Raw genomic sequence first — 20,988 nt, 5'->3', positions numbered from 1 at the left:
TCCGTAATTTCATTAACTCTGGCAACCGTAAAATACCCAAGATGCCCGGATATGATCGATTGATTGTTGTTAGTTTCTTTATATTTTGTCCTAAGGTGCTTAATATTTATTTGATGTTAATCCACAAAACAAACTTTTTTGACGAATCTTTTCTCCCTACAAATTGTGATTCTAGCCTTTTTCTCAAATCTTAAGTCAAGTGCAGTTCAGTTACCCTCTGCCAAATCTTTTGGAAAAACATCCTTTAATTACTCGAGCTTCCCAGCCATATAAAATGTGCCAGTTAAAAACGTATAATCAATCATTTTTTATTTGATCGCCTTATAAGTTTAGAGGCAGAGCCTTTTGCGTTTTATTATTATAATATTATTATTATTATTATTATTATTATTATTATTCTAAACGGCTTTGATCCTACTCACGTGATCATTCATATATGGAGCAGAACGGAAATAAGTCCTTTCACTTTCTTGTGTAATCCATGTATTAATTATGTGTATTGTGTATTATATACAATACACATTTTAAGTATAAAATAAATCAAATAAAATAAAAAAATCGAAAAGCAAGTTCACGTTCAGCAACTGTAATAAAAAAGGAAGCGAAGCGAAATACACCAGAAACACAAAAACAGACCCCACTTCACGTCGACATTATATATTTATCTCTATATTGATTCTTGACAACCTGGGGATTTGAAAACACATGTGTTGATGATCACACACCTATAGGCATGGTGAATCAGATCGATACCAAGAGACATCAGACAGAGGTTTATATGACATATAGATTCCGCTGAACACAGACCTTGGATATTGTGTTTTTTCTTTATTATTCCTTCTCAATCTTCCCACACTTGGACCGTTCACACGTCACAGAAAACCCGATTCTGGGGAGTTTCTATTTCTGACGTATCTCAACTATGAATTAAGCGATGGTGCAAGCTACAGCCCAGAACGAGACCGAGGTGGCTTGAAGGTGTACGGCAGTGAGCTACTGCTGGGCTGGTGAGTTCTTTATCTTTATTTTTTACAGATCTACGGCATGTACATGTATATAGAGGGACAGGCCTTACTAAAGAACCGGTTTAGAGACTATAAAAATAACATTTAGAACGATGCACATTTTTCAGGGCGTTCAGATAAACCCACCCTACTAGCTGAATCGATCCAACTCTGCGGGGATTCTCGCTCTAGTGCAGTCAATGTAATCAGCTTAATTGTCTGACACGCCTCCTCGACCAGCAAGGGGATAATTTATCGTGCGTGCTCGGTTCTCGGAATTTCTTTTACTTAAAGAGGCGTATCAAACTAAAATTTTAGTTAGTGCACTTTAGCAAGATTCCCGCCCCCCCCCCCCCCCTCGCGGTTGGATCGATCCAGCTGGTACGATGGGTTTATCTTAACGCAGTCTTTGATTCATTTTAGGAGATGAAAGTCATGTTTTCTGGCTGCGAATCCTAGGAAACTTACACGTAACGCCATGACAGTAGAGTTGACGAGGAAGATACTGCAGTCTCCCCATACAGCTCTTCCTTAACACTTGTTGTCAGCATCTGACATTCAGTTATTAAGTCGTTGGCTAAAACGCTAAATCTAGTTTCTTTGACAAACAAGAACGCCCAAGTTGCACTGATTATGAGTCACCACCAGACAATATGCTGGCTCATATGTTGACAATCCCGCGCTACCCAAGAAAGTCAGTTTGATATTGCATGACACAATCTCTTTCTCTTTTGTAGAAAATCTCTTAGCCTGAAATCCACATGTAACCGCATAACTGCGCTCTCGGCACCTCTGTACATTACGCGTTGCACCGCCTTCCCTTTAAGATTCCTGTCTACCCCCTGCGAAGCAGAAATCAATAACGAGGAGATAGCTCTAAAGTTCATCATCAGAGTTAAATAATAACGTTTATGATATCTACATATACAGGTTGTAGATGTGGAAACACAACGCGGAAATCACCCACGGCAATAGTTGGGTTAGTGTGTGCTTTAACCACACAAAGCCTGATATGCTTACTGTAAAGAGGTTGGACGTACCAGTGAACTGTCGTAGTCTTTGCAGGTTGGATGCCATACGTTTCGGCATCAGATTTGTTGATGAAAAAGTGGAATTTTTGAAAATACGGCAGAACTTAACTATTTGAGCGCGTTTCATTCATTTGGTGTGCTTTATGAGGAATGGGGAATCAGAGGAATGGTTCTGATACCAAAATGACCCGAAATGAACTATTCTGCAGCGTAGATACCTAGCATGCAAAGGAAATGTAAATCGCAATCATGAACTCGTGAAATATCTGCGAAATTTTCTACCCAAAGTGTATAAAAATATATATGACAATTTCAATAACTGATCTTCTTATGTGGCAGGTCTCAGTGCACAGTACCGGGTACCTCTTGTTGAGAAATACACAGGTTATAGTTCTATAGACCATAGAAGTATAGACCTATAATTAATTTTATTACGTACCTACGCGTGTTTATTCTTATACCTAATATGGAAGCTAGTTCTGCATAGCCATTCGAGTTCGAATCACGACTGTGGGAGGCTTGCACTTTGTAGTGCTGTTTTTCTTTAAAGAGCTGTATTCACCGTGAACAAGTGGAACGAAGATACTAGATTCAAACCCACTGCATTTACAACCTAGACAAATAATCAGGCCGAAACGAATAATTCATTACCCGCAATACAACCGATACATCTTGAAGTGTTCGAAACGTCAGTTGGAGACAATGATTTACAGTTGCCATGTATTTGACTGTGTGCTTATGCGTAAGGTATACAGGTGTATATGATATGTGTGTTTCAATCAGAGCAATATAGATTTCAGTGATTCTGATATTTGACATTATTGTGGACACGGGCAGATCAACGCCAGTTAAGAAGAGCGATTGGAGCCCGGAAGCTCCTTTAGATTGTTACAGAATTTGCCTGCGCACATGACACGTATAACAGGGTTACCATGTCGTTTTGAATCCGTTATGTATCGCGCTTCTTTCAACAGTAATCTTGCTACGAAGGATTGGAGAAGCAGTATACATCAGTTCTTGATAGCAACTGGAATAATCATGCTGCGTATATGTGTATCACCGTTGCTGATCGTTTCTGATTATATTGAAAGGAAATAGTCCGGAACTTGATGACAGAGCATGCTCAAGGATCATATCAAATAAATAAATAAATATATAAATCAGCTTATCGGATCATGGTGTATATGTAATTGACGTCTAAAATCGCGTGATGGAAATGTGGCAAATACAGCAGAAGGCGTGGCAGGTCAAGAATTGATTTTTTCATATTATTCACAAGAGGGAAAATTCGGAAAACTCAGCAATAGGATTATTTGAATGGCAACACTTGCGGATCGGAAAACTCGTCATGAGAGACGCTGGCGAGGCCTTAAGACTCCAACAGAACCTATGGATTATATGAGACCAAACGCACTTATCCATTTTATGTGATTGGATGACTATAGCACGTATAAACCATGAATATATGTCACACACGATGTATTGACTCATTGACTTAAGTCAACGATTAAAATCAACAACCAAGGGCACTGCGAGGAGCGGTTCTGTGTAACATGTTAATTACCATCAACTTTGATTTGTTTTAAAGCGGCTATGCTCAAAGAAGACTCAGTTCAATAACATTGGATTCAACGAACGTAGGACCCAGCCTTTAAGGGATATGATGATACAAATACGAAAAGAGATAAAAAAAAAGAATGTAACATGTTGATATCTACCATTAAGTGTGTCCATTTTAAGCAAACAGATCACCGTTCCGTTCAAGAGTACCTCTGTTTAAGACAGACAAAGTCAGGATTGGCTTGAATACATTAGGATACCCTTTGAAGGTCTATAAAGTGTGGTTGATTAAGTGACTGCCTTGTTCCAATTCGTTAACTCTTTAAGAGCGTTAGACGGGGGCTGTCATTTCTTCATCTTCCATGAAAATGTCAACGGCGTGTTTTAATGGAATAATGATGTAGGGTTAATTACTAGGCGATAGCCAGAGACAATGATTGATTCTTCCTTGCCAGGTATTCTCACAGTTGTTTGACGCTCGGTGTGGTTAGAAACTACAATAATGGATGTGATTATGTGGAAACAGTGTGGGATTATATTAACGCTAGTCTTTGTCGCAAATTGTATTATTTACAGAACAACAGACTTATGACAGAGACAAAGTAGTTATCATGATTGAGATAATTAAATCTGAATGAAACATTTACAAAATGCCATTGGTATACATTTCGTACATCGTAACATTTTAAATAAGGGCATACAGCAATTTTACCGCGTAGTAGGAAAGCAAGCATAGACAGTAGTTCATTTACATGGAACTTCAACCGCAAACAGAGAAAATGAACTGTTTGCGTAGAAGCAATAATATTACGGTAATATTACGGTAAACGGGTTTAATTGTCATAGCCCAGAATGTCGCTGGAGGTGATCTTGTGGTTGACCTTCACCCCAATCACTCTGATCATGGTGATATTAGCCATAGTATCGGTGCGCCACTACCAAGGCGACTACTACAGCTGTGATGTATATATCATCTCTATACTCTGCTCAGTCATGTTACAGATGATCGTCGCCATTCCGGTCCAATGCAACGCTCTGGAAGGCAAAGCATGGACGCCATCTTGGTGTTCGGCGTTATTTTGGTTGAACACATCACTACGAGCGATAGAACTGATGTCAGTGTGTTGGATTTGTTTAGATCGGACATTTCTTTTACGGAAGCGAGATGTTTTAGTGGACAACTTCGGGAATTCAAGTACAATTAAATTCATTGTCGTCCTAACGTGGCTGTTTCCGGCCATTATAACACTTATCCCGATCTACGGCTTGGACAAGACACTCTACCCCAGCGTAGGAAGATGCCAGTTTCTTCCACATGAACTAGAACCCAGTTTTGCGGGGTTTATAGTGATCGTGGAGATCGCGTTGTTTTTTGTGTGTGTGATCTGCGCCGTGGACGCCATGATCTCCTTTAAGAGGCTCTTGGTAAAGAGATTGTTCCGTGCGTCTGCCTACTCCCCAGACACTAGCGCCAGTCAGATCACGCTATTGAGCAACCACAGCGGTGGGCCGGAGACATCGCGGACCCCGGTATCTTACCAGCCCAATCGTGCTGCAGGTAAGGTTTTCAAAAAACGCACCTGATAATTAAAGTTCAAGGCTGTGACTTTTGTCCTACGGGTTTCAAAAACCGGACGTAGATTGACCACTTCGATTAATTTTTTTATTATACATATTATGAAACTTGATATATGTATCACAGTCCAACAGTATTGCAGGTGAGTTTGCTTTAAAAAAACAACAGATAGCTTTATCTGAATTCAATTTCAAAATAGAAACCGGCTGTCAGAATTATAACATATTATGGAAATGCATATGAATTGAAAAGAGCAGACAGAAGTTTTACAAGCTGTGTATTGAAATATATTTCGAAGCTGCCCAAGGACGTCATTTAAACATTGCACTGTAAATGATGATAATGATTTGATGTAAATCGTGTCTGTTAAACTCTAAAACTGTCTACTCTTATCTATACACGTCAGTTATGTGATTATGTTTCTATATCTCTTCAGTCATCCTTTTAACTTTTTATCAAAGGAGACGGATAAATTATAGTCACTTTATTCGTTGGTCACTTTATACTGTTAAAACATGCCCCATCTATGTTGTTATGCAGGTGACATTAGTATAATAAGAAAATTAATATCATAAAAGAAATAACGTATGAGAGATGATTATTTATACATTAGATACTAACAGAAAGCCACATACGTATAAAGATCTCTGTGTTCAAAGTTGATGAGAAAAGGAGAAAAACAAATTGATGGGAGACCATCAGCCCAATAAACACAGAACGTTATATGACGTTACCGTAACTTTACCGTAAGGTTACCGTAACGTTTTTTTGGTTATATAAACTGCCAATGTCTCATTTAGATATAATTATCTCAATCATGATAACTACTTTGTCTATGTCACAAGTCTGTTGTTCTGTTATGGTAACGTTATAATTATTTTCTATGTTGCTGGGAACTTGGTTTAATTATAATCTTTCAACATGAAAACCAAAAACAGGTTTTTAAAAATTGCAGCAAAGGCAATAAGAACAAGGACATATGATAATAATTTAAAGAAACCTGTCTATGAATTAAATGGCACTTATTAAGCTGGACCTTTCGGTTCCATGACATGTTAACCATCCAACCTAACACATGATTATGTAGTAGAAAAAAATCGATTCAAAACAACAAAATCGTGTTTCAATTAGCGGTTTTGTTCTACATTACAGTTTTCATTATTAACCTCAAGTTCTTTCTGATTGTTATTGACTATAAAAAATAAGAGGTTTGTAAATGCCTTTTTGTACCCTGAATAACACGGTGTTAGGCGGCCACCTGTATCACACTTGACTGCTACGTAACACAATAGAGTTGTCATTAGCACCCGCAGATCAGGGTGAACTCACTGGGGTAAGGGGCATGAGGTGTGCTGTGTTTGTTTTTCATAAATGACGTTAGACTTCGAATCACGTCACATGCATTTGGGCACGCGTTTTGTTTGCATTGCCCTATATCTTGAAGTAAAAAAAAAAACACGGTTCGGCTGGGCAAAAAGTGAACCTTAAGTGTGTCTTTGTGGGTACATATCAGACTGCATACAGACTTACCGTCTGTAAGAATGTTAGGTATTAGAACGATAATTTTTCTGTCGCCTTGATCACACTGTTTTATTTCGCTGATATTTACGAACTGTAACGTTTGAAGTCGCCCTGTTCAACTGTTTACCTATACCGTCAGACGTAAGTGTACTTCCTATCCAAAAGGGATGTATCTAATCTCTCTAAGAATTAAATTTTAACGTGTTGCTTTCAAACAGAGCAGAATTTGTATCAGCAGCAGGTGGTTTTGTATTATGCATGGCTGCAATGTTGGAACAACCAAGGTAACCTAGTGTGCACTTACAGCTAAGGATTTACATTTAATATATATTGCTGTAAGACGTCACTGGATTTTGAAAACAGCAAGTTCCGTCTCTCGGGTATAAGTTATATTCTAACCTTAAAAAGCATTTTTTTACTATTATGTGAGCTAAAGTTCGGAATTAGACGGGCTATTCATTGCACCCATCAGTGCGGGGTTATTAGCAGCGCCATTTCTGAGCTTCTATGTGTTAAAAAATAAACAGCTTCCTTTCAATGTTTCCGTGGTTTGCTATCCTACTTATGTTTGGGAAGAAATAAAATAGTTTGAAGAAATCTGATTCGAAAAACCATAAAATACTATTCTGTCAAATTTTCTGGTTAGTCTAAACATATTTAATTTATCTGTCTTCGGCAACCTTTGCTGTCAATATAGGTAATCTACACATTGCTTAATAATTTAATAACGTTTAATTTACAGCATACTACATATTGAGAGATGAAATAATATCCAGTAATTTTGAAACGCTGCTGTATCAAATAACACCATAATGATTACGTGCTGCATGCTGCATGCACTTTCATCGCCCGCACACACACGCACGCACACACACACACACACACACACACACACACTACAAGAAAATCTTATGACGGCTAAATAAAGGGAACCGGAGAAGATCAGCATTGGTCAGAATTGTGCCGGAAGTGACGTGCAGTGGTGTTAGAAACGAAGATGAGTGGTCATTTTAACATAGAGGTGAACAGCAGTGAAGACGGGTTGTCGGAGGAAAAAGAAGTTTTCTTAACAACATGATAAGATAACACTTTTTCTTTACGCATTTTGGGCAGAGAAAACTTGTAGAAATAATAAATGCATGATATGAAAACGTGACACGGAACTTGAAGGTGCAAAATCGTGCTTAATTGGCGGTCAACTTGTTTTAAAATGAATGCTGCATCGACCACCATTGCGACAAAGAGTGTAAATGGAAAATAATTCCCGGGAGGCTGTAAATCGTTGCCATGTGGAAATTTGGCATTAATATAATCCGATATGTCCATATCTAAGTATTTTTGGGGTGTTTTATGGTATGGGCTGCAATTAGAACGAAGTTTTAGAGGTCTTGAAGGACCTTGTGAAAACAAGGAAGTAGTTCGTAACTAACAAGTGAAATGTACCGATCTCCGACTGCTGTGCACAGCTGTATCTTTTTTTCAATATATTGACGAATTTTTGTCACAGGACAAATAAAACATTTCACTGACAAGATCTTCCCAAAAAGACAAAAAGAGAATTCAGGTGAGCTGACAGGTAATTAAGACTAGCTCAAAGTACTAATAATTGACATTATTATGCAATACTTAGTTGGTAAAACGATTCTCACAGGTAGATAAGATGTAACATGACCAATTTCTATAGGCTAATGATTGCCAGCCTGAGGAAATTGATTGCCAGTCTCTTTTGTCAGTGATTTTTAACTCAGATAAGAGGCTGTCAGAATGTCACCTTTGTCTTGGCATCTGTCACTGATTAGCGCCTTCCCCAGTGTAAAAGGTATATCAGTGTGAGCATGTGTGTGGAATTTCATGCCAGATGGACATATAAAGATCTAAAAATTCGTCAATATATTGAAAAAAAGATACAGCTGTGCACAGCAGTCGGAGATCGGTACATTCCACTTGTTAGTTACGAACTACTTCCTGGTTTTCACAAGGTCCTTCAAGACCTCTAAAACATCGTTGTAATTGCAGCCCATACAATAAAACACCCAAAAATACTTAATTATGGACATATCGGATTATATTAATGCCAAATTTCCACATGACAACGATTTATAGACTCCCGGGAATTATTTCCCCTTTACGCTTTTTGTCGCGCTGGCGGTCGACGCAGCATTTATTTCTAAACAAGTTGACCGCAAATTAAGCACGATTTTGCACCTTCAAGTTCCGTGTCACGTTTTCATATCATGCATTTATTATTTCTACAAGTTTTCTCTGCCCAAAATGCATAAAAAAAGAGAGTTAACTTACCATGTTGTTTAGAAAACTTCTTTTTCCTCCGACAACCCGTCTTCACTGCCGTTCACCTCTATGTTAAAATGACCACTCATCTTCGTTTCTAACACCACTGCACGTCACTTCCGGCACAATTCTGACCAATGCTGATCTTCTCCGGTTCCCTTTATTGCATACACGCAAGAACTCTCGATAACACAGCAGGTATACGTAACGAGATACGATACTGATACACGAGCAGCGTGTTACATATTTGGACACATGAATTCATTGTCATCAGGTGACAGGTCTTTGTCAATTAATGAGTCGAGATCGTGTGCGTGTTATAAAAGATTTAGATGACATAGATGTAGCCTTGTGTATCGTCTCATGTGTCCTGGTACGCAGGCTGCGGGTGATGGGATTGGTTTGTGTATGCGAGGGGGGAGGGGGTTAGGGTGATTCATACAGGTTCAGGTTAGCGTGATGCAAGTGGGTCAAAATCGAGGACACGATTTACATGTAGGAATGAACAAGAACTGGACCCTGTATCCCAAGGGTCTCTCTCATACAGCAACACCGAGATAAACTGTACATTAAATTTGACTCTGTACAGGTTCTATACTATACGATGGAACAGTGTCTTATTTCTTACTTGTATTCATCAAATGTCTGCTAATTGGTAGATATTGATTTTTCTGAGTTGAATATCGATCACAGGTCATGTTAATTCTCGTTTTTTTCTTTGCAAATTGAAAAATGATGTTTGTGATTTGCTTTAATACCGCGTAACAGGCAGTGGTATACAATCAAATGTAAATGAAGTGCCTTAATTAACAAGCACAGTAACGTTTCAGGATGTCATAAAAAATTTGGCCATTAAAAAGTTATGCCTATTGTTTTGTGAAATGTAACATCTACATTCTAGCTGAGTACTGCTGAGTTAGCCTTGGCGCTAAAATGTTCCGCTTTAAGTAAGGAACTATTTTCACTGTTGTTCATCTAAGAGCCGATGTCCTCAAATTCTTTCGTCTCTGAATTATGATTGAATATATGTGGCGCCATACCCTAAAAGACAACGTCTCAATTGGATCTGACGACAAATGCAGTCATTACTTAACAACTGTAGTAATGTCTGGTAATATGTGACGTGATTCACTAGAGTATTACGTCACAACTGCAGCTTACTTCTCGGTTTAAATTAAAATATCAGATTATCCAAGTTCTGGAAACGCCTCATAAGACCTTAAAATTTTATGACATTCATTTTTAGGTTTGACAGGAGAGTAAGGTAGAAAATGCAGTAAAGTCTGGTAATATGTGACGTCATTCACTAGAGTATTACGTCACAACTGCAGTTGACCTCTCGGCTTATATTCACTTCTATCTGCTACTTTCTAGGTCTGTCAGGAGAGCAAGGTAGAAAAGATCGACTGAAATACCAACTACAAGTGGAGGTTCTAAACAGCACCCTTGTACTATGCATTGCCTTGGCGACCTACTGCACAAAATTTTTCCCCGCAGATGTAAGTAATCACTTCTTAATAACAATGTCAACGTTCAAATTCATAATATTGTCGGAGCTATTCACACACGGTATCGTTATACTATAATCCATATAATCTTAAATGCACACCTGCTATAGAAAATGTAAATAAATGTCGTTAATAATCAATTACAGTAATGAACGGAGTCAATTCGAAGTTTTATAGTAAAAATAGCTAGCAATCGTTAATCCCAGAAGCGCAGTTTTTTCATTAACGCCCAATTACATGTCATCTTAACTAATTTTCTGGACCAATTGATACGACCCAGGGGGAGGGGGCTCGTTCAGGCTATCAGAAGACTGTAAAGATACAGATGGTTAGATATACAGTATACAAAAGTACAAAAGTAGTCATCATGATTACACATTGATACTCGTTAATTGAAGAAATATTGAATGAATGAGTAATAAAAATGATTAGTCAATCCATATAAAGATATTCATTAAGATTTTTAAAGAAATTCTTATTCTTACATGCATGCTGCATGCTTTATGAAATTACAATGCTTTTTTATTCGCAATTAAAATGAGAGTCAGGCGGTAAACCCACTGTATATCTGTCCGCACATTATATATCTAAGTCCTGTGTGTCTTAGCCAGAAAATAAAAATGATTTCTTGTAACTGTATGCTTTAACACGTCTTCACATTTCAGATCTTATTAGTGATCACCATGATCTACAAGTTAGAGCCGTGGACAGTGCAGGCCACGTATCTGTGGTTCCTGCACGCAGAAGCTCTCGTGGTCTCTCACATCTTGTGGATGGCGTCATCCCGCTACAGGAAGGCATATAAAGTAGTCGTCTTCAAGTGTGATTTTAGGACGTCTAAAGCTCTAGAGGGTATGTGGGGAAAACCGTGCGCCATAAGTTGCTGAGAAGATTCAATTTGGTTTAAAAGATTTAAAAAAACGAAGAAAAAAGCATATTTTGAACGTTTCCCTTTCAGTGCTAGTTTTTGAAACGAACTTAAAGCGAAAAATAATTAGAAGATTTAGCTGTCTTTCATTCAAACAAATAATCAATCAAACTGATTAATTTCAGAATATCAAAATATGAAGGTAAAAGCCTTAGATTATTTGTCACGTTGGTTTTTTGTGTTTATTTCCAGACGAGCGGATGGTGCGCTTACAGTCGGTCTTCCGACGAGGGACGATGTCTCATGGAGCCGGAGCCTCCGTGACATCATCCAACACCGAAAACGCTGATGTGAGATCCGAAAGCACTCTTGGTCGAAACACACGTCCGCATCGGTATAAAAAACGATACGAGCAAAAACTGACCAACATCTCACTGGACCCTGTTCCACCTGAGCCTCGTAAGGAGCCATGGTGGAAAACCGCCCTTGCTCAGAGTAATAAATATGAACTGTCCAGCTTCGGGAGGACCCCTTACGGCGCTAAATCCCACAGGCAGTATGGGCCCAGCAAACCACAGGGGGATGATCGGTCGGATGCGTACTTTTACATGCAGGAGGTGCCATCAATATCCAAAGGAACTCCGATGCTGGCACGCGCCTCCCAAGGGGGACCTTCGACGTCCAATGATACATCGTCCTCGAGCACCGCCTTTGCGGGCAGGCGCGATAACGAAGGAAGATACGTTGTTGATCCCAGTTCGTCGGGATTTACAGGATACATGTCAAGTGACTATCACCACGACTGTTTGACACAAGATTGGAGCTTGAAGCGTCAAAACAGGCACTCCACTTTGGAGCCCCTTGCGGAGTGTGAGACCATATCGCTGGATGATTCTGACGATGTGCAGGTAGAGCCACCTGCAAAAACGCCACAGGTTTCTCAAACCTCTTCTAATTTTGACAAAAAGGGAAGTTTGAGCCAAATTAAAAAGACAACACGACCAATGCGAAGTCCTATAATGCCAACGAATATTAAGTCTTTGCGAGATTTCAGAAAACAGTTCCAAGAGGATAATTCCAGCAGTGGAAGAGATTCGGACTCCGTAGATGCAATTCCAAATGGTGGAGTCATGACAAACGGTTCCACGCCGGTCGATTACGACAACGTGCGTCACAAGTCCGTTGTTCAGATAGAGAACAGAAAATTGAACAGCTCTTTTAATAATAATAACCCAACTAAGAATGCTTCACACTCTGTTCGGTCTGGGGCGAATAACTTGTCGAAAAACCCTGTTCCTGCACCTAGAAAACTGTCCAGTAAAAAAGCTGGCACCAAAAAGCCGCCAGATCAGAAGAATGGTCGAGAGTCGCACCCAAAATATGTAACAGTCATATCAATAGTTTGATTTTGTGATATATAATGTCTCACTATGGGGGCAACAAAATGCTATAATATTTGTTTATGGAGGCTGTTACAAAATTTTTAATGCAAAGAAATTAGTATGTAAATACTATATTTTATTTATTACCACTGTAAGTAATTTTTCAACAAAATGTTGAAAAGTTTTTCTACCTGAATATCCACGAGGACACTACGAAATAATATAATGTTACATTGTATAAAAACACGATACATGTGTACCATTGGTTACCCTGAGTTGCTGATGGTCCCCTTGCGCCACCTGGGTGTGGTAAGGAAGGTCTGGTACACTGGGATTCAGGGTGTGACCATTTTTAGAACACAGTATTCAGTATCATACGAATCTGTGCGCATAATAACTAAGCTTAGGTGTGAATTACATTACTTCATCGCTCTATCAATAAAACGTGATAGTTTTGTTGCTGTATGGGAAATTTTGTCGCAATTGACTGGGCTACGCTTCGCAAAATCCTTATGGTCATAAATTTTACCGCCATCAAAGACTATTTGTAAAACGCACGATAAATGTTTGAGCTTTTCTATTGAGGACGGTTATACTTTTCTCTTCTTTTGTTTTAATTAATACTCTTTATTTATTTATTTTTTCATTTTTTTAAATTAGTCAGCTGAAGGTACACGCCAGTAGTCGACTAGAACAATTAGTCAGGCCACAGTGATGCAGGCTTTCCGTGATGACTATTTTGATCTGTTGACCGGATTTTGTAGCACTGAGCATGTTAAATTAATCTCAATCGATTGAACTGAACATTGGATTCACGGGAATTTTGATACTTTAAGCTGTGAAAGTCATTTACTTTCTTGGTTAAACAAACTTCGTTGTTGGGATCAGGACTTATTTAAAAACGTTAACGAGGTGGACCGATTATTTTAAAGGGGTTTGACCTCATTCTCTTTCTCTCTCCCATAAGGTCTTGCAAAAAAGATTACAAGTAGCCATGGCTGTAACTTACTAGCAGTGGAAGCTCAAAACAAGAGACAAAATAAGCACAAATATTGTGATAAAGCCACTAAAGGTAGTAGCTAGCGTGTCATATTTACTCAAGATGAGATGCAGTACGCTTCTCTGAAGTTTTAATTACTTTACCAACGTGCAAGTTTTGGTGCAATGAATTGATCAGATAAAAAAGGTTGCCCCTACACGCACAATGGAGATTATGGTGTTATTGACTTTTAACTGTAACCCGACTTCTGTGTAGGTCTACTTGAGTTAAATCTTGTTGAGTATAAATAATAAAAGGGATGGATATTTTTCCACGCTTGGGACCATTTGAAAATATTGATATAATTTGTAGCGAGATGACATTATTTATCTACTTTGTTATTGTTTATTGGAGTTACTGGGTTCAATCAATATGAAGACTTTTAACTGTTTGTAAATGTTCCATTTATTTTCACAAAGATACACGACAGAAATAAATTGTTTAAAAAAATAAGTATAGTTTTAAATGTATCGCTGAAAAGCATCGCCATAAGACATTTCTTGTCACATTTCAAAAGCAAAATTCAGGAGTAATAAAATAAATTATATATATAAAAAAATAATAATAAATCAATGAAGAAATAAGAAAAAAAATTTCAGGAGAACCCACGCAATCTTGGGTATATAATCACAGGGTATTGATTCCCAGTGTAATTTGGCCCCCAAAGGTTAATGCCACCAACACATGCCACATGGCAATCACAATTATAAAATCACTACCCGTGTCTCAGGCAATATTCATATTGACCCGACCCTTGTTTTTGTCTTTCTTCCAACGTGTCCTTTTCCTTTCAATTTCTATTTAGCTGGACATTTAATATGATAGATGAAAGTTTTCAGCCTTTTTTTCAAGTTTCATTACTAGACATGAATCTCGGTTAAAATAAATAAATCAATAAAAACAATTAGTGTGGGACCAAACACTATCAGCTGGGGATCTAAGCCATGTTGGACCCCATTAAAATTTAATTGAAAATCTTGTAATTGTGGTATTCCATGGAAAAAGCTCACGCCTGCAGTGCTATTAATTTTCAACCCCCTCCCCTCTATCCCTTACAATCAAAACTGAGAGGTGAAAATGTTTTATCACCTCATATATTTGTTTTAATGCTTAATACTTGTACTAGTAACCTTCAAATGACGTGGGTTGGAGAAACCTTGAAAAAGAATTTCCCAAAACAAAAAAATAATCTCTTCTTCCATATTTCTTGGTTTATTATCTTTCAAATTGAGAGATCAGTTTCTTCTCAAATTGCAAGCAGTTTTTTGTTAAGGTGTTTTTTGTTGTATATAAAACTTTCATCATCCGGGCTATCACTGTATATAAGAGGAGGCAATGGCAGGGTTCCGCTTGGCTCCAAGACGCTCCCTTTCCAAGTTTTGAAGTTCAAACATGAGGCTGTGGGAAACGTTGAGGAGGTCGTCTGTCAACTGACGCCGTCTCCCTCTGGTGACCATGTGCAGTGGGCGAAGCCTGAAGATTGACATGCATGTATTTGCACATTAATAAATTGCTTGGTGCTGGAACCAAGTGCAAATTTTCTAAACATTTACATCTTTCAAAATCTCTTTACGAGAGAGGTAGTTGGCCTGAACAATGTAGGGGGAAGGGGTAATGGAGGTTAAGAAGATTTAAGAACTGCCCACATTTGTAATAAAAGTTTATATTGTAACAAATCAAGGAAGAAGTAAAGCTTGTTCACTCAATCAAATCCATAACAAATGATTTCCAACCTACACAATTATTTTATTTAGTAAAAACAAGAAAGCTTGTTGTTTTTATATAAATAAAAGATTTGGGAATGACTGTGATACCAATTTCTAACTGGTAACATTTTCCATCTCACCTGTTTAGTCTCTCCTCCAGTGCTCGTTTCTCCTCGGAGATTATTTTCTGTGTTTCTGGCAGAGTCTGTAATTAAGAGAAGATCATTAAGAGACAAAACTAAATGAATTTATATCACGGACATGGTAATTCAGAAGAACTCTGGGTATTCTCAACTATACAAATATTCTTAATCTATGCATGTCCTTCACCTTGGCAATCTTATAATTGTTATCCAATCAGACTACTGAAACGACGTCTACTACTACTACTACTAATAGTACTCCTACTACTAATGCTAGTACTACTACTACTGCTACTACTGCTGCTACTACTACTACTACAACTGCTACTGCTACTAAATGTACTCCTACTACTAATGCTACTACTGCTGCTGCTGCTGCTGCTCCTGCTGCTACTGCTGCTACTGCTACTACTACTACTCACAGCTGTTAGTTGGGCCTTCAGTCCGTCAGTCATCCCCCTGAGGTCCAGGTTAGAGGGAGGTGGCTGGCCACTGGGTCTGGAGCTGTCCCAGCCCGCCAGGCAATGCTGCAATAATAACAATAATAATAATAATACAGACATGGAACTTGATATGAAAAGAATCTGAAAATTTACTGTGGCACCCGACACTTTTTTGTGATGAATCCCGGAACAAATCAGTTTAAATGTAAAAATCTTAATTTGATTCCATGGAAAAGCTCGTGTTTAATAATAATAATAATAATAAAATAATAATAATACATATATTTTATTCATAAAGTAGATATAACTAGCAAGAAATGATCACATATACAAAAAGAGGATCTTGATGTGACATAAATGTAATATTGAACTAACACCAACATCCTGATCAGGCTAAGGTGACAGGGCCATATAGACAAGAGAGGAGCATACAGAAAAGATCTAAACCAGAGATACTGAGAGTACAACAATAATAATAAAATTATTTTAAAAAATATGGTAGAGAAAAACTTGGGCATTTTATACCTCTGAGTGGGCTGATATTGTGCACTAAAATGTGAGGGCTTTTCTTGCATGTACATTTACTGGTCTAAGTGTTTTTTAACTGTGATGTCAGGAATATGTGATTGAATAACTTATCAATATTCTTAACTATACCAGGTCTCCCTTTTACAGCTAGAATAACAAACCTGTGACAAAGCGTAAGAGTCAGAGGGGTCGAAACTTTTCCTCCTGTGTGGCCGAAGTTTATAGGGCGTTTGGAGAGTGGACCTTGGAAAGCTGACCCTGGAATACAAACACAATCAAAGCAGATAATAATCTGACCAAGAAGATGTCATTTCAAGGCCTTCGGCATCTTTTTATCATTTCTACCACTTCCTCACAATTGACAAATCAAGTTTAGAATCATTTTCAAACTTCTGCACATGATTTTTCAAAATAAACCACAACAGTTAGATCATGGGTGGATTAACAATGCCATGTGCCCCTTCAAGAATCCATGAAATTCAGATATCAAAGAAGCACATCCAGATATCTGTTTCCATGAAATTCAGATATCTGGATGTGCTTCTTTGATGACTTGGTTCAGTAAACTTCAATCCAACTTGTCCCTGAGCATCAGTCTGACGAGTGTGCACAGGTGGAGGTTTGACAATGAAGACACCGACTTCACAGACCGACAGATCATAGCAAACGCCAGCAGACAGCTATTACATGGGTTTTCCGTAACCATTGTTAAGTGTGGAATAATTATGTAATTTTGCAATCCTATCCCCCATCACTTACATGGCATAACCTGGAGATTCTGTGGTGGGTTTTTATCCTAATGTTATTAAATAATCAATATTTATACGATCTGGCTATCCTCTCACCCATCATTTACCTGACATACACTGGTGCTTTTGTGATGGGTTTTTCTCCTGAGGTAATTGAATACTGAATATTTATACGTTCTGGCTATTGTCTTCCCCATCACTTACCTGACATATCCTGGAGATTCTGTGGTGGGTTTCCTCCTGAGGTTGTTACATATTGGACACACGCTCTGCCCATCCTCGGCCTCGTTCACAGGGACAGGGTACAGACGCTCGTTAATTGTGTAAGTGTGAATGCCTGGAAAAAGCAACAAACAGGCATACAGAGATGAAAGTGGATCTTTAAAAAATCTGGAAATGCAAATGCCAAAGGCACACATCGCTGTAAGGTGAGACTGGAGAGGGGGAATAAGGGGGTATAAAAACAACACACAAATTTTTATCCAGAAATCCAGAAGACTTTCATCTCTAGGTTTCTATAGACTGAGGTCATCTTCAGAAAGTTTAATATTTGTTTTGGACAACTGATAGACATCGAAATATTTTAGCTAAACCTATATAATATTAACCTGTTGATTGAAGAAAAAAAAAAAAGAGAAATTATTTTATTCTTTCTACTTGTTTTGATCAAGTTTTCTGTGGCCTAATGATCAGTGGACTGAAATGACTTAATGTGCTGACTTGGTTATGAGATAAGTACTCTCTCTTATGGATAACGACACTGCTACAGATTAATATTTTTCTTTTGAAAAGTTCTCAAGCAAAAAGCACTTGTGCAATACTCACATGTGTGATCTGGATATTTGAGTTCAGGAGTTAAAGCCTCCGGACGTTGGAAATCATCATCTGAATAACTGCAATTGAATTAAAAGTTGTTATCAACAATACTGTGTTTACTTTACTTTAACAACATTTTTCTTCAATACTTTCAGCAGTTAAAAAATATATGCCTGATAATACCCTAAAATTCGACACTAATAAAACATTAATCACCATAATTAGCCAGAACACATTTGACTAAGATGCACACTGCGCTGAAAATTATTCATCTGCAAAACATCAGAAGAAAATAAAATATGTGACTTATAGACTTGTTTGCTGTGTTCCAGGTGAAATTTAAGTTGAATCTATTTAACATTTCCCCACACTGATGAATATAAACCTTCAGCCTACACCCCAGTCCCCACCTTGGAAAGGCTCGGCTGACACACTCCGCTTTGTTCACTCTTCGAAATTCTTTCAACTGTTCAAAGTAAGCATCGGGCATCTCAGTCACTGATTGGTTGTTGTCAAGGAGACCAGCTATCCAATCATAGCCGAGTAATGGCCTTCCATGATCTTGTTGTACGCTGTCTTCAAGAACTCTGCTCTTGGTTTCCCTGCCTTTCCGAACACTGAGTTTACCAAAGCTCTAGAAATAAAGAGACCAATCAATGATGTTTTTTTAAATCTGAATGTTACCATACATGCCATTGAGGTTCAAAAAAATAAAAAAATAAACAACCTTTGGGGATCTAAAAAAATAACTTGTAACAAGTAAACTAATGCACTTGCTGATTATAACTTAAGACAGTTCCAAATTAAAAACAAAATATATTAATATATAGCTTTTAAAGGCCAATGGTCTTCTTCACCTGGCTTATAAGATAAATAGCTACCTGTTCTTTGGGCCCCGCTGAGATTAGTACAGACTTGGGTCTCTTGTCTGTGTTATAAACATCCGACCCCTTTCTCTCATTACCAGGGACTTCTAACAGTGTACTGACAGGCCTTGGTAATTCCCTTCTCACAGCCTCTATTGGATGGCGTAGAGGTCTGATGGGTGACATTTGTATAGGGGGAGACTCTGTCTGCAAGTCTTTTTCATGAGACTCAAGTCGTGTACTCACTCTGGAGGGAGTCTCACGTAAGTTGTACCTCTGAGGTGTTCTAACAGCTATTTTCCTAGGCCTGGGACTAGTCGGGCTGAACAAAGACTTTGTGAACTCGGCTCCCAGGTGTGGAGACTGGTCAACTTCACTGTATGAAAAATTCAACGAGGAACGTTTCCTCTTTGCCTTCCTCTCCCAGTCTGGCTCATGCCGAAACTTTGAACTCACTGGAATATTTTCATCGATAAGTTTCCTCTTTTTCAAGATGGACTTTGGGGTGTCCAACAAGGAAGTCATGGCTGACCGCCTGGGAGTTTTAACGCTTCGCCAACCATGTCCAGAAGTATCCTTGACGTGGACATTGCGAGCAAAACTGACGTTACGTTTTTCTTGTGATCCTGGGGTCCCTCTCTTTACAATGGGTGAATATGGTGTAGATACATTTGTGATATTTATTCTGTTGCTCAGGGCTTTTCTTTCCGAGCTCCTTGACATTCTCGACTTTCTAGGGGTTCTGAAGTTTCTATGAAGGCTTCTGTTTGGGGTTATTGGCATACTGCATCCTATAAATTATATATTTTAAACATTTGAAAAATTGACAGTTTCAAAACTTTATATGCCTACATTTTTCATTTAACCATGAAATTCTTTTATAACCCTGAATGTACATACTAGTACTTTTTTAATACAATTTAAAGCTGGGTAATGGCTTACACTATGCCTTTATTATCATCATATTCATTTCAATTACTTGATGAAAACAAAAAAAAAAGCTAAATATGCATTTTACAACAGTATCACCACAGAATAAGGAATCAAACACATAAATTTTGAAACAAAATAAATAAATAAATAAAGGGGCAGTAGAATCTAGCTCTTAAATTGTAATGACCTGCACTGCCTACCTGAACCTATGCGGGAAGAATCACCCAAAATCCTCTTCACATCAACTTGACCCTGCCTCAGTTTTTGCAGCAAAGACTGGTTTTGTATTCGAAGACCTCCAAGCGGACTTTTAGCCTTACCTGACATGTTTTACATGAGCTACTCTATTAAAAAGGATAAAGAAAAATGTAAAGATGACCCTGATTGCAACGCCTTTGTTGATATATTTTATTTATATATATTCCTGTCTTATTTTAACTCTATTTTATTTCATCGCACAAACCAAAAATCATCTCCGAGCAAAATATGGCTATTTTTCTTATTAAATGAGTCAGTGATATTTTCAAATGTGTTGTATTCATCTTAACTAATACAGTGTGCAGTTATAATGTTTAATTATTTATTCAGAATCTTTAAATATAAAAAAATAGTCTTACCTTTCCTATTTTAAACAATATTGGGTCAAGGTCGTGACCTTAACAAAGGCTTGTGATTGGTCATACTAGGATAATTTAACAAGACAGGCCACAGTAAAAACATTTTTTTTTTTTTTTTTTTTTTTTTTTTGAGAAGATTTTTTTCCAGCTGAGTATTAAATGACAGACTAGCAGAGGTTTTAACGTGAAAAATCAAACCACATCCTTATAAAAGGGGAGATTTCTGTCTTAATCGTCCCCTCACCCCACTAGAACCTTTCCCTGTACACTTTTCCTAGCATCTCTGAAATAAAATTGTCTTTAAAATTGCTGTATTTAATGGCTTGCCATACCAGTAAAAGGGATAAAAATATGTTGATTTTTTGGTGGGATTCTAATAAAAATTAAAGACATCTTGGGTGCTGATCGT

The 20,988-nt window shown here is 37.9% G+C and overlaps 2 protein-coding genes across 2 annotated transcripts; one reads left to right on the top strand and one right to left on the bottom strand.

The window, feature by feature from the left end:
* The first annotated feature begins 2,449 nt into the window (after window positions 1-2,449).
* On the top strand, window positions 2,450-14,022 carry LOC106174418 (uncharacterized). Its single transcript, XM_013555976.2, has 4 exons — window positions 2,450-5,153; window positions 10,356-10,480; window positions 11,155-11,341; window positions 11,610-14,022. Exons 1-4 carry the CDS (start codon window positions 4,448-4,450, stop codon window positions 12,761-12,763), a joined length of 2,172 nt encoding a protein of 723 aa, XP_013411430.2. The 5' UTR covers window positions 2,450-4,447; the 3' UTR covers window positions 12,764-14,022.
* Window positions 14,023-14,969: 947 nt separating this feature from the next.
* On the bottom strand, window positions 14,970-20,671 carry LOC106174422 (uncharacterized). Its single transcript, XM_013555987.2, has 10 exons — window positions 20,580-20,671; window positions 20,163-20,306; window positions 19,045-19,820; window positions 18,574-18,797; window positions 18,173-18,240; window positions 17,552-17,684; window positions 16,760-16,856; window positions 16,050-16,154; window positions 15,625-15,689; window positions 14,970-15,251 (listed from the first exon to the last, which is right to left on the bottom strand). Exons 2-10 carry the CDS (start codon window positions 20,287-20,289, stop codon window positions 15,092-15,094), a joined length of 1,755 nt encoding a protein of 584 aa, XP_013411441.2. The 5' UTR covers window positions 20,290-20,306; window positions 20,580-20,671; the 3' UTR covers window positions 14,970-15,091.
* Window positions 20,672-20,988: the final 317 nt, after the last annotated feature.

This window comes from Lingula anatina, chromosome 9 (assembly GCF_051362555.1).
Source record: "Lingula anatina isolate TDL-2025a chromosome 9, LinAna3.0, whole genome shotgun sequence".
In the NCBI taxonomy this organism is placed as follows: Eukaryota; Metazoa; Brachiopoda; class Lingulata; order Lingulida; family Lingulidae; genus Lingula; species Lingula anatina.
This window is presented reverse-complemented; position numbering and strand designations above follow the sequence as displayed.

What these genes read in the sequence shown, in the direction of transcription:
- LOC106174418 (XM_013555976.2), top strand. Translation starts at nt 4,448, where the DNA reads ATGTCGCTGGAGGTGATCTTGTGGTTGACCTTCACCCCAATCACTCTG. An exon ending in CAAAATTTTTCCCCGCAGAT is followed by an intron (nt 10,481 to 11,154) that starts GTAAGTAATCAC and finishes TTCACATTTCAG; the next exon opens with ATCTTATTAGTGATCACCAT. An exon ending in GACGTCTAAAGCTCTAGAGG is followed by an intron (nt 11,342 to 11,609) that starts GTATGTGGGGAA and finishes GTTTATTTCCAG; the next exon opens with ACGAGCGGATGGTGCGCTTA.
- LOC106174422 (XM_013555987.2), bottom strand. Translation starts at nt 20,289, where the DNA reads ATGTCAGGTAAGGCTAAAAGTCCGCTTGGAGGTCTTCGAATACAAAAC. An exon ending in TTCTTCCCGCATAGGTTCAG is followed by an intron (nt 19,821 to 20,162) that starts GTAGGCAGTGCA and finishes TATAATTTATAG; the next exon opens with GATGCAGTATGCCAATAACC. An exon ending in TGAAGGCCCAACTAACAGCT is followed by an intron (nt 15,690 to 16,049) that starts GTGAGTAGTAGT and finishes TCTTAATTACAG; the next exon opens with ACTCTGCCAGAAACACAGAA.